The 13700-nt window shown below is 36.6% G+C and overlaps 1 protein-coding gene across 2 annotated transcripts; it reads left to right on the forward strand.

Annotated features, from left to right (window-relative positions):
* The first annotated feature begins 7593 nt into the window (after positions 1-7593).
* LOC105046273 (transcription factor DIVARICATA) lies at positions 7594-10123 on the forward strand. Of its 2 annotated transcripts, XM_073258700.1 has the most exons (3): positions 7594-7963; positions 8140-8730; positions 9052-10123. In XM_073258700.1, exons 2-3 carry the CDS (start codon positions 8303-8305, stop codon positions 9527-9529), a joined length of 906 nt encoding a protein of 301 aa, XP_073114801.1. In that variant the 5' UTR covers positions 7594-7963; positions 8140-8302; the 3' UTR covers positions 9530-10123. The 2 variants fall into 2 exon arrangements, with proteins under 2 accessions (XP_073114801.1, XP_010923123.1); XM_010924821.4 differs by having other exon boundaries at positions 7594-8730.
* The last annotated feature ends 3577 nt before the right edge of the window (positions 10124-13700 follow it).

Raw genomic sequence — 13700 nt, forward strand, 5'->3', positions numbered from 1 at the left:
GACAAATTTTTTTTTCCGATTACAAACTTTTGACTCTCACTTTTTGACTTACAACTATTCTTTTTCTTCAGCTAACTTAAGTATCGAAGGATTTTCCATCGAATAACTTCTAACAAGTGAAATTCATCTTGTCAATTTTTTGTCACTTAGCATTCAGATGCTACAACTTGGCTCACATCGACCAACTCATCGGAGATAGACAGCAACAATTTGATGTGCCAGACAGGAAAACGATGATATACTCTTCAACAAAAATCATCATGGTCAAGATGAGAGCATAAAATAATTCTATCAATTTCGCTCGATATTTATCTCGATATGACATATTTTCGATGATCTTTGTGGAGTCCAATGTTTCACATCCGATGATGACAGTGGATCAATAATTATTTGCTATTTTGGTACAGCAAGTAAAGATAGTGATGGAGACTATTTAATGTCTAGAGTAGACTACGAAACAGCAATAGAAACCATTAAGTGCGATCATCTATACTGGATTTTCGATCATCAAGTTAACATTGCTATGATTAATTAGAGTTGATGCCTAAAGATGAAAAAAAATCTGAATTCACGATGGTTAAACCCTCCCATCCTAAATATTGATTGGATTCACACGGTGAGCCCTGTTAAGATCATCATACCCAGTTTTCATAATAAATAAATAAATTTGATAAAAAAAATAAATAAATCGACGAGCCGTATAAAGATAATTATGATCAGGATTGAATAAATAAATAAACACGTTTTGTTTGTCATGTTGTTTCGAATGGTTTTGACCCAGTTCGATGTACGGGCACAAGTTTCCACAACCTTTTCTTAATTTATTATATTTAAATAAAGACGACGGCAGAAAGGCACCTATCCATCCGATGGTGCCTGCAAAGGACACAAACTCATTAATGTTCGTTTTGACGCTTGTTTTAATAATCATGTTTTTTTTTTTGATGAAAATAATAATCATGCACTTCGCCAGCGCGTGACGAACAAAAATCATGTGGAGCGGACGCGAGGAAAAAAAAAAAAACGTAATGGATTTTCAATGTTATCATATTTTTTAAATATTAATTAAAAAAAATCGAAATCAAAGGCTTCTCCGGCAAAGTTGTTAGCTCAGTGATTCAAAATAAAAAAAATAGTATTTATCCCTTCCTCATTTTTATAATATATTTTTATCAATATAAACTACATAATTAAATGATATATATTAAATAAATTGATCATGAAATAAATCAATGCACACATCTAGATAAAATAATACATAATTTTTAAAATATAAAATTTATTTATATATAATATATAATTAAATAATTTATATTTAGTAAATTAATTATTTAATAATTTAATATATATTTTTAAGTAAATTGATGTATAGTTTCTAAAACATTATATTTACTAATACATATTATATAATATGATGATACATACTATCGACTTTTTGATACATATTATAAATTTCTTTGACATACATACCTAACAATGATCTAATATATATATCTAAATAAATCAATATATAGTTTTCAGAATATAAAGTTTATCAATATATAGTATACAACCAAATAATATACACTTAGTAAATTAGTCATTTAGCAAACTAATACATATCTCCAAGCAAACAGATACGTAATTTTCATAATATTATATTTTCTAGTATATACTACATAATATAATGATACGCACTGATCGACATTCTGATATATGTATTGAAAATTTTTTTGATGCACATCTTAAAATTATGTATCAATTTATCTGCATGTATATATTAGATCACTGTTGAATGTGTATCAAATAAATTTGCAGTCTGTATCAGAAAGTCGATGATTGTGTATCACCAAGTCATGTAGTATGCATTGATAAATATAATACTCTAGTAACTATATATCAATTCACTTAAAAATGTGTATTGACTTATTTGATAATTATTTTATTTAGTATGTATCATGTAATCATACAATATATATTGATAAAAAATATATACCGAAAATATGGAAGAAAAGAATGTCATATTTTCTCTAGTGCCCACCCCATATGATTTTTGTTCGTGCATGATTGTATTATTAATGGTTTAATTATTTTGCTATATAGTATTTATTTTGATCATATGTTCTGGTTTATCTTCAATTGATTGTATAGAGCTTAGACTTTAGTGCATCTACATATATACCCGCTATTATGCCTCTGTAAGTTGTGATAAAAAAGATTTTTACTTTCTCGTAGTCAATTTTTTCATTGTTCAACTGACCCATGTTCTTATATTTTTTTGGATAATAAGTTATTTTCTCATCAACTAAAAAATATATTTTTTATTTTTTCCTAAAAGCTTCTAATCCTATAATAATAATATAATAATATATAATATAATACAATACTATGTAATATAATATAAAATTTATATAATAAAAAAATATTATAGAAAATATGGATAGATCTTAATTACTTATCTGAAAAGCAGTAATACAAAATAATATAGACAACATATTTCAAAATCATTTTTACAAAAGAATACAACAAATTATTTTTGTATCTAAATATTGTTGGAAAATATTTTTTAAAAAAATATAAATTTTTGAATAAATTTTTTATCCTTTAAAAAATAGGCCCTATAGTTCATGATGGCTTGGTAAAAGAACCTAATTAATTATACACTAGCAACTCTCTAAAGTTATGGTTCGATGGGTCAGCAAATTGGATGAAAGAACTTAACCATGGGAAGAAGGCATGGGGGATGAAGAGGACGACACAAAAAGGGAACAAGTGGAGGGTGGGTAGTCGTTGGTCACATAAATTAAGGGACCACAATATAGGCTCGATAGCGACTGGCAAGCTATCTAAATCGAACCTTGGCGAGAAGAGTTGGATAAGAATCCATGGTTAAATAAATAAAGAGGGTGTATATTGCTTATCATATTTGGTCGGACCAAAATGATTGTATTTTTTGAACCAAAGCGCTCTTTAAGCGTCATCTTGAGCAGGGTCCTGATGCAACCTTTAAAAATCTTATTTGCAAGCTATTGGAGAATCTATGGTATATAGAGAAATCTAAGGTTCCTCACGAGCAAGTTCTGCGTGCTCTTAGAAGATTTTCTTCACTTGTCCCTAGATATATATATACCTTAAGATTAATTTTAATGAAAGTGTTTCAGACTGAGGCAGAGTCGGTGGACTGGGATTTTTGATTAGAGGTTTGAGGTCATCATTTTTGACAGCTATTAGGCATGCAACCAGTGTTCCCATGGTTGAATTGAGAGGGGGCATGAGAAGCTATTAGGTATGCAACCAGGGTTATCTGGGCTAACTATCGTTATCCTTATTGTGGTTCTAATAATATGGAGGATACTAATAGTCCTACATCGATTCTAAGTCAAGGAAGACTCACGCTTATAAGGAAAATTTTTTTTTTTTCACGTGAGACGTCTTTTAAAGGATAAAATCGTGAGGTCTATGGACCAGAGCAGACAATACCTCACGTGATGGACCGAATTCTTGTCTGCAACAATGGCGCATCAGGTAGGGATCGAGATCCGTCTCGATTCTCTAGAGTCGAAGTCCGCTTCGACTGACTGTGAAGCTCCTCGAGCTGTACCCATCGGAGTCCTCCTTGACTGGAAGGCTCTGTTGTGGTTCTAATAATGTGGAGGGTATCAATAGTCCCACATCGATTGGGCTCTGTTGTGGTTCTAATAATGTAGAGGGCATCAATAGTCCCACATTGGTTGTGAGTCAAGGAGGACTCGTGTTTATAAGGAGGAAAAAATCTTTCCCACGGAGGCGTCTTTTAAAGGACAAAACTGTAAGGTCCATGAATCAGAACGGATAATACCTCATACCTCATGTGATGGATTGAGCTCTTATCCGCAATAATTCTAAAAAGAAATTCCAACATGGTAATGAGGTGGTTGAGGATGCAAAATTGCTCTCTTAACGCTCACCATTTATTGATGGACATTTGAAAATCCACAAGCCGGTTGTGAAGCAACCCATGTATACCAGGAGGTGAATATAGCTGTAGATTGAGTCGGTTCTTATGTTGCTAGCTTCACTCGGTGGATATCATTTCGGACAAGTTGTCTTTGGCCTCTTCACGTTTTTGAGATATTTTGTACTCAGGTTTCTCAGGAGTTATCTATTATAGGGTGATTTAGTCCACCCGTTTCATCAACAAAAAAAAAAGTGGTGGGGGTGTGAAAGAGAGATTCAACTATCTGGATTGCATTTGCTGTCTAACTTAATTTGCTGGTAGTGGATATCATTTGCAATTCCACTATCTCCTCCACGGGTAATCATAAGGCACGGATAACGTGCTATCCAAGGAGCATGGTTTGATGATAGTATTTCATGGGAATGCTACTAACCAAAGATGGCATTGCCTCTATTGTAAACATGTGTACTAAAATTTAGATTACCGTGTTAATACTAGTTAGCTTATAATTTAAGGGACATGTATGACTGCTGGGACGCATCTCAATTCAAAATGAGCATCATACATGCATGATGCTCCGCATCATGATGGTACTATCTAGATGGTACCTAAACTTCACCCATACATACATACATACATACATACATACAAATCTCGCCGCAAATACTATTGTTGGCTCTTTTATTGCAAAGTGAAGGTGTTTGAGAATACCATTGCTCTCTTCTTTTTTTTTAAAAAAAAAGGGGTAGAATGCTTTCCTTTACTTTTGCCGGTACCAATATCAGGGATTGAAATATAGATATTAGGAGAGTAGAAAGGAGTGGCAAATAGAATGGGTAGTGCGTTAGCTATAGCTTCATGACCAAGGAAACGAATAGCGCGTAAGGAGCGCACTTGACTTCTGATATTGATATAAAAATGATGGGACCAGGAAGCCTCGCATATATATTATTTCCTTTTTCGAAAAAAAAAATCTAGACGACCTCCAATTACAATTATTTAAACCTGCAATCTAAGACAACTGCAGCGGCTAAATAAAAGCCTTTCAGACCTGAAACCTACGACTTCCCCATTGGCTAAATGCTACGGATCGTTTGAGAAATCTGAGAGCCAGAGTTTCCTCCCAACCAGGAAGCCGTCCTATGTGCGAAAAGCTCCGCTGAAGGATTCTCTTATTCCTTTCAACTTCATCTCCCACGTCGGTTCAAGCCCGCGGGAGTCGATTAAATAAAGAGATTAATTTCTTCGATGTCCAGACGTTTGGATGGTGGGATGGTATGCAGATCTTGTGGGCACGAATGATGCTGGAGGTGATGTACTCACTTGATCCATTTGAATATAGTGAGGAGGAATTGAGCCATTTTTATTGTCGTCCCGCATCGGCCCATCCCCTCCCACCTCCTCCTCTCAACACATTTTTTCTATAAAAAAAAAAAAAAACTCTTATTTTAAAATATGGGAACTCTGAAGGGGGGCAACACGGTTCTGTAGCATGGTGCATCCTGGTATCATATACGGGGATGAAAAGACTTGCCTGCAGCCTTGAAACGTGCAATTTGACCCTTTCAACATAAATCCTCATGGGCTCTGTAGAGTGTTCGCTGCTGCTAGCACTTCTCAAGCTGCAGTTAGCTTGCAAGCTATGGTTGATTAGGGATGACAGCGGGTCAGGCACGCTGTTACTTGTATTCATTCTGTACTTATCTGGAGGCCGGATTGAGAGGTTTTACACCTATCCTAGATGTGCTGCCTATCCTATATCAAACGGACCGTCTCTCTTCCACGAGACCGGCGGATTGTTTGCGGAAGTTGATAGGTTTTCCCAAAAAAAACTTATCAAAGTTAAAATCTGCATATCTCCTATCTCGATTTATCATGATTAAGTATTAGGAATAAAACTTCTATGATCAGATCGATCATGAAAAAAATTATGGTCGGATATATTTTGAAAACATCCATCAAAAGATGAATGACCATACACACATATTAAAATATTAAAAAATAGATGAATAGATAAACTCTAAGAATATTTGAATAATTTAAATAAACATTTCGTAACCGTTTCTTTTTTTATGGATGTCCCAATATATGTACGTGACAGACGATGACAGTCCAACCACTATTCTTTTCATGATCGATCTGACTATAAAATTTTTTTTGAGTATTGAGATGGGCTCCAACCGAATTAGGACCCTAAAAAATGGGGATTAATATTAAAATCATCATGTGCAGTCCACGTTTTGATCAAAAAAAACAAAAGGTGTTATCTTTCAAATGAAAGGAGTTGATCGTAAAACTAACCAGTTAAGCATCTGCTCTTATTCCTGAGAAACAAAGCATATCTTTTTATTGATTCTAGATTGCATATCTGATGTCTAAACTTCAGACACAAAAATTATTATATTTTGATCTCAAACTTGCATATTTTCTTAGGTAAAAATGTGTGATGGCATGGCTTATTGCTCATTTTCATCTGAACCATTCGAATTCATGTAGCTTTTTATCGGTTGTTGTATTTTCCAGGTGTTGAATTATATTCTAGCTAGGCCTCATAGGTATATAAATATTCAGCACAACGAATCCAAATGCCACACTACGAGTAAGGGATCAAATTATTTGGGTGCATCGATACCGCTTAATCCATATTTGCATTCATATTTTATAATTTATATATAATTGCCATGAATCCTTATGCTTGTATCTGATACAGATTACATTTGAAGATTTTAAATTTAACAATCATGAATTTTATTTATTCATCCATATACTTTAGATTTTGAAAGTTGAAACTTTCGAAAGGTATTTGATCGTTCAAATGAAAAGAATTTAACATAAAAACTGACAGGAGAAAAATTTGAATTGCTAAAAAATACTAAAAGAAATAAAAAATATTAAATTTTATAACTAAAGAAATATTTAAATATATATAAATGATTAATATATTTCAATAATAATTGAAATTTTAAAATTATAAAATATCATGATTGTAATATATTTCATTCTTGTTCATTCTTAATTCAAAATTGAATTCCAGCACTTGAAGCATCTTTTAACTTAAAGGAGGTTCAGCATTTAAATTTTGAAATACTTTGTTCATAATGGGTGATGTAGGCAATACCACGAGAATCTGAACCAAAACGTCCAATCTTCTGAGTGGTTGCAAGGAATAAAGTTTCGTAATCCATCTTCTATTATTTATGAAATTTTGTCAAAAGAAAAAAGGATAAAAATAAAAGCTTTTATTAGTGACATATCATATTGGTGGAGAGGCTAAAAATGGGCAGAAAGAAGGGACAATAGTGGTTAGTTAAGCCAATATAAAATAAAATTTCAAAAATAAATAAATCTTTGATATAATGCCGTATAATATAGGGTGATTGTGGATGTGCTTAATTAAATAATTATAATTAGTTATAATTAATGTAGTTATCAGTAAAAAGGAAATCATTTTTATCTTTTCAAAGTAATATGAGGATCGGGGATTTATTTAACCAAAATAATATATACTTAATCTTCAAAACAAAAGAAATCATTTCAATCTTTCTCAAATAATATGAGGATTTGAGATTTGTTTAACGAAAATAATATATACTTAATTTTGAGAGCAAGCAGTTTGACGATTGTTTTCCGGTCTGCATGAAAACAAGCAACGGGAAGAATCTGTGGATGAGTGGCCGCAAACTCCTGCACGGCCCAATCACAGCCTTTCACCCCTCCTTTCTGCTTTCCTTGGTTTTAGATCTCCAGACAAGATAAAAACAATAAAATAAAGAGCCAGTGGGGGAGGAATAGATCGGGTTTGGATCCCTTCCTTCTTCCATCTCCCACCACCGTTTTCCATCTTTCCTTCTTTTTGCTCCCTTTAACCATCTAAAGATTGCTCTCGTACCTCTTTTTCTACTTCTCCTCCTCGGATTCACATACAAAGTTCGGTCTTTTCCCTCTCTCTCTTCTACTCGATTGCTGCTACTCTCTGATCGAATTTTCTCTGCTGCCTGGTGGTCCGGGGGTTTACAGGAAGTTTGGCATCGCGTTCGACTGGAATAGGTAGTCCGGATCTGTTGAGCCTGGGGAGCTTTAGGTTCATGTTTTGGACTTGAAAGTTTAGATTTTTTTTTTTTTAATGTTCCCTCCCTCGTAATCCATCGATGGTTCCGACTCTCTGCTTGTTTTCAGTAAACGAAATGTTCTTGAATTGAGTATTCTATTGATTTCTCATCCAGGTCTCTCCTTTTCAGAATTTGTTTATAGATTTTGTTTAGTTACCTGTTCCGATTCCTTTGGAAAAACGATAGATAGAGTGGATCTGCCCTCCGTGTTCTCTGCTGTCTGAGAAACAGTCTGAGGTTTGATTTTGAGTTGATAAAAGGATCGAACGACCTGGAAATGGTGACGAACTCTTGGATGCAAGTCCTCACCCCGAGGGCGCCGTACTTCCCCAACTCAAGTTGGCTTCCTGGCCCAAAGAGGAGCGGGAATTGGACCCAAGAGGAGAACAAGCGCTTCGAAGATGCCCTGGCGCAGTTCGACAGGGACACCCCCGACCGATGGGAGAGGGTGGCGGCCGTGATCCCGGGGAAGTCGGTGCGGGATATCATCACCCATTACAGGGACTTGGAGGACGACGTGAACGACATAGAAGCTGGCCGGATCCCGTGTCCTGGCTACACCTCTTCGTCTTTTACCTTGGATTGGGAGAACAGCCATGGGTACGAAGGGTTCAAGCCATCCTACTGCATCGCCGGGAAGAGGTCAGGAGGGAGGCCGGATCAGGAGAGGAAGAAAGGAGTCCCCTGGACTGAAGAGGAGCACAAGTAAATTCCCATTTACACCCCGTTTGGCATTTTAACATATTATATGCGTTTGAGAAGATTATACCATGTTTCATTCAAACATCATCATCTTTCATTAGATTTTTTTTTTTTTTTTTAAAATTTAGAAACTAAAATGATGCGATCTTGCAGACGCTGCACTTGTTTTGATAATTTACTCATCTATGTAGGAAGTACTCTTTAATGGGGGGGTGGGGGGCAATGGGATTTTTATGTTTAATGTTAGTTCTGATGCTAGCTTAGTTTGTTTCTGGGATCGTTCGATGTGGATATTTGCTGATGGTGAAAAATTTTATGTGACAGGCTATTTCTACTGGGTCTCCAAAAATATGGGAAAGGGGATTGGAGAAACATATCGCGCAATTTTGTCATCACCAGGACGCCTACCCAAGTGGCCAGCCATGCACAGAAGTATTTCATCAGGCTCAATTCAGGTGGAAAAGATAAGAGGAGATCCAGCATCCATGATATCACGACCGTCAACTTGCCGAACAATGGGCCGCCTTCACCACCTCAGGCATCCGTGCTCGCAAAGCGATCGAGTTCTGCTGCCGCCACTGGAATCTCTGACCAGTTCTCGGTCATAGTTGATCCAAATCAGCCTAATGAAGCAGCTGGTGTCTTTAGCCCATCGGCACATGGTAATCCATTCATGCACCCACCTTATGAAATTACTACATATGGGATGAAATTACCAGCTCCAAATTCTCAAAGAGGCAGCCTTCAAGATTCCATGGTTGGAGACCATCATATGATGTTTCAAATGCAGCCTCATGGATAAGAAAATGTAGAATGTGCACTCCTTTAGACAGTAATTGTCTATGGACATCTTCTGGGTGGGGAGTGGGAGGGGATGGGGTTACTTAGATCATTAAATCCAGTACTTTTGAGGCTGAAATTGAAAGATAGAGTATGTATGTCCAATGCTGTCAATATGTCGATACTGAGATATTTTCTTAGATGGGCCTTATGATTCTTCTTCTTCTTCTTTGTATAATTTGCCATTCTGAGGTACAGAACTCAAGAATATAATGGCATCAAGATATTCACTTGAAGTCACATTGTCATCTGATAATAGTCTTAGCTTAGAATGCTCCATGCTCGTGCCGGTATCATACCCTGTATGAAGACTCCTCTTGGTTAACTGCTTAGTTTCCAAGAGATCTGCATGGGAGTGTTATGGTAACTTTTCCTATTCAGGTGCTGGCGTGGAGAAGCTAGCTTCAAATTCGTGGAGAATGTGCATACTTCATGGTACCATTGTTGAGGTTTGAGTTGAAGGCCCATGTCATGTCGCTTGCTTCTTGTCTCTCGGATGTTTTAGGCTGATCCGTATGTAAGCTTTTGTGATATAAAGATGGTGTTTCTTATTTCATCTATCATGTGTATATGTGCAATAGCCATGGTTTATTGACCTTCGTCTCATGGCTATGTGGTTTGAGATCTATGCAACATCTTCCTTTCACTGGTTATTTTATAAACAATATACAAAAAAGAATGGATGAATACCTTTTCTGGTAAAAGACAAGTGTTCTAGTTTCCTCAAGATCTTTACTGCTGTGTCCATTTAATGTTGCAGAGTAGCTACTAATTTGCAGAGTACTTGCAATTCTCCATTCATTGTTTGCAGTAACCCACAACTGAAGTTCCACAGCAATGATATCCTGATCAATTTACACTTTATATGAGGTTTTGTGGAAATGTGGAGTCTCTGACCCCAAACGTCGAACTTGTTCGGACATGTCATGTGCATCGCTCAACTCGTCTTAAGTTACACTCAAAGAGTATTCCCTTGCATATCCACTTATTGCTTCTGGTTGCTCTCTCTGGATGGAATTTGACCCATCTACAGAGATTCTGTCTCCACAGTCTTTAGCTTTACTGTTTTAATCCTCTGATATGACATTGTTGACTGAGCTCGAGCATTAAAAATAGTTAGTGCTGAGTCTGCATTCCACTTGTTAAGCATCTCATGCTTCGTCCATCCTCCTTTCCCTGGTTCTGCTCTTTATCTTCTTCGGGAAGGCACCCTAGGATATAGGTTGATCTGTTGCAGAGAAGTGGATGAACACATACTAGATATATAGCTTCTAGCCCAGCACATGCGGTGCTACTCTGTTGGATAACTTGTAGGGGAAAGTGGGGGGGGGATCTTTCGAGTCTCTGGAGATGCATATATTCCATAAACTATTCTAGAAAAGGGAGCAAACCATCCGCATGAATTAGAAATTCCCTTTGCATGCTGTCATCGATATCATGAGTATTACAGAAAATTGGCTTTTAGGTAAAATATTTCAATTCTCAATGCTGCCTATCTAAATTTCTAATGATCATCCGAGTATGTAATCTAGTACAGAAGAATGTTTGTTATGGGTTTATCTGTGGCTTGTGGGCCTCGAACGTTCTTTCAACCGTTTCTGAACTGGAATCTTAATCTAATTACATGCCTTCCTTGAGCCGATGGCAAGAGTATCTTGTATAATATATGCTGTGCCTAATGATGGAAAGCTACATGGGACAATTAATTAGTGAACCTCAGGCTGCACTTTATGATTTGAAATCTTCCTTTTACCACCTTTCCTTGTTATGCGATTGTGAAGTTAGTCTTAAGAATCCAAAGCCTAACTTCCGTATTATTGGGGGTCAAGTGGAGCAGGTAAACTCGAGCGGAGTGAATTCCTACTCGATACAGCATGCAACATTCTGTCAATTTGTCATCGTCCAATTTACTAATCGCTCGATGTTTTCCTGTGGATTTGCTTGGCTGGGGATGGTCATACATGTCATCTCTGCTTGCCGACCTATGTCTTCCCATTGGCTCCGCTGGGCTTTTGATGAGTGAATGTTGATTCCATCATGTTAACTTATAGAATAGTTGCCTCCTCCTGGTGGCAATTGTTAATTGACTTGGCTGTTTTAATGGTGACAGCAAGAATAAAGTAGAGCCCCTTGCTACTGTGGCTGTGGTGATGGTGGTGGTTGGTGTTTCTTTTCTTCCATTATTTTTTTTGTCTTTGGATCTTTTTTCTTTCTTTTTTTTTTTTTTTTTGTTATTTTAACATCTGCCATTGCTTTCACTGTCGAAACTGCCATTGCTGCTGTGGCTGCAACTATCAGGAAGAATGGTGCCTGTGGGCAGGGGAGTCACTTGCCAATTATTTAGGCCCCACACTTTGGGCAATAAAAAGAAGATTCAATGTAACATAGCAAAGTGGTCTTCCCTGTTCACCTTGCAACGTAAATGACGCAACTGCCCACTCTTTTGGAAAGATGCTGCATCCTTTTCTGCAACTTGCATTAGAAAAAGCACTTGGATCCACTTTATTCTAGCTTTGATCGGCCATTACCACGCATGTGCTCTAACACCTTTATACTTTTGAACATCGTTTCCTAACTTTTCGTTTTGTTCTGATTCCCAGCCATTCCAATGGGTTACGCCAATTGTACATGATGGAGGATTTGAAGCTGGTGCGCAGGGACACAAGGTTCGCTACTTTCTTCATTGGCCCTTTTAAGAGAAATCTGGAGACTCCTGCATAGGTTTACCACTCAATACCACAAAACAAGGTTTCAGATGCTTGAAATTTTTAACCATTCAGTACATGGCATCTAAACTTGTACAAATGTCACATATAAATTACAAATATAACTTCCGGTTTGCTCTCAAATCATTAAGAAGCATGAATCCACATGGAAAAACAGTTTGTGAAACTGATGAAGTAACTGATCCAATCGACAGGCATGAACTTGTGTATTATTAATTAGAATACAAACATAATCAGCTCAGATGCGATTCGGGATCTTACACAACAGAAGGCCAGCATTTGTATAAATTAAAATTGCAAACTATGGCATGAATTTGTTACCAACGACTATTTTGACAACCCAAATCCAAGTGAAAACAGGTGGCCTTACGACAGAGCGCAGCATCCGTTTGCAACATATTTAAACTGTCTTTTATTTTTTATTTTTTATTTTTTGATGGCAACATATTTATTAAACTATGTCACTGCAGTACACCCTCCCTCAAACTCATGATCTGGAAACAGAACCTAAGTTGTTCCCTGTATGGCGCTCCCTGCTAGCCAAGCGGCATTCAGAGCATCCATCTCCAAGAGTATTGGCTCAAAAATGAAAGGTCTTCCAGATATCACAATCATCAAAATGGTAACTTTGCTAGCTACTGTTTCATACAAAAAAAAGAAAGAAAATCTTCGTTAGCTACTGGCGATGTCATGTCAGAACCATTAAAAGGGATGCCGAGCTCTGACTTGTCTCCAAAAGATTCTGCACAGGGAACCACCTCAATGGCAGCACTGCAAATGAGAATGGTTGATGCACAAAGGTGGCTATTGATGATAATTCCTCATATATTACTCCTGTTATCTCTCCTATTGCTTCTCTTTAGCTTATATAATAGTTGTGCCTGAAAACAAAAAATTTAGATTATCCTTTTGGGCACTGCTTGCTACTATTGTCAGCAGAAAAATAAGAAAAAAAAATTCAGTGAGCAAAAAATGACCAAAGGAGATCCTGAGATTGAAATTTCGGCATTAGATTCTAGGTTTACAATAAATCATGGACAATATTCCGAAAATTAACCGAGCATGACAAGAATTTACTTATGATGTCCGTCAATTCATTGCCAGAACATACATGTCACTTCTTATGCGCACCCATCATACAGCATCATTCACCTTATTGAATATGAAAAGCAAATTCATCTATAGCTAGTTTGAAAAGATATAACCTCAATTTATCTTGGCCTTTGTGTAGCCAACCATGACTGCAAACTTCTCTTGCCACCACTTCTAGAACTTGCCACTGCCCCAATGTACGTCATCACTGTTTCGATCCATCCTACCACATTTGCAGAGACAGACTTACATATGCACAAACTTATGTACATACATATGTAAATATACTTATAGGGTAAGGTTAAAATGCTTCTA

This window comes from Elaeis guineensis, chromosome 5, assembly GCF_000442705.2.
Source record: "Elaeis guineensis isolate ETL-2024a chromosome 5, EG11, whole genome shotgun sequence".
Lineage (NCBI taxonomy): Eukaryota > Viridiplantae > Streptophyta > Magnoliopsida > Arecales > Arecaceae > Elaeis > Elaeis guineensis.

Coding starts and splice junctions, on each gene's coding strand:
- LOC105046273 (XM_010924821.4), top strand. CDS start 8,303: ATGGTGACGAACTCTTGGATGCAAGTCCTCACCCCGAGGGCGCCGTAC. Junction 8,731..9,051: donor TGGACTGAAGAGGAGCACAA/GTAAATTCCCAT, acceptor TTTATGTGACAG/GCTATTTCTACTGGGTCTCC.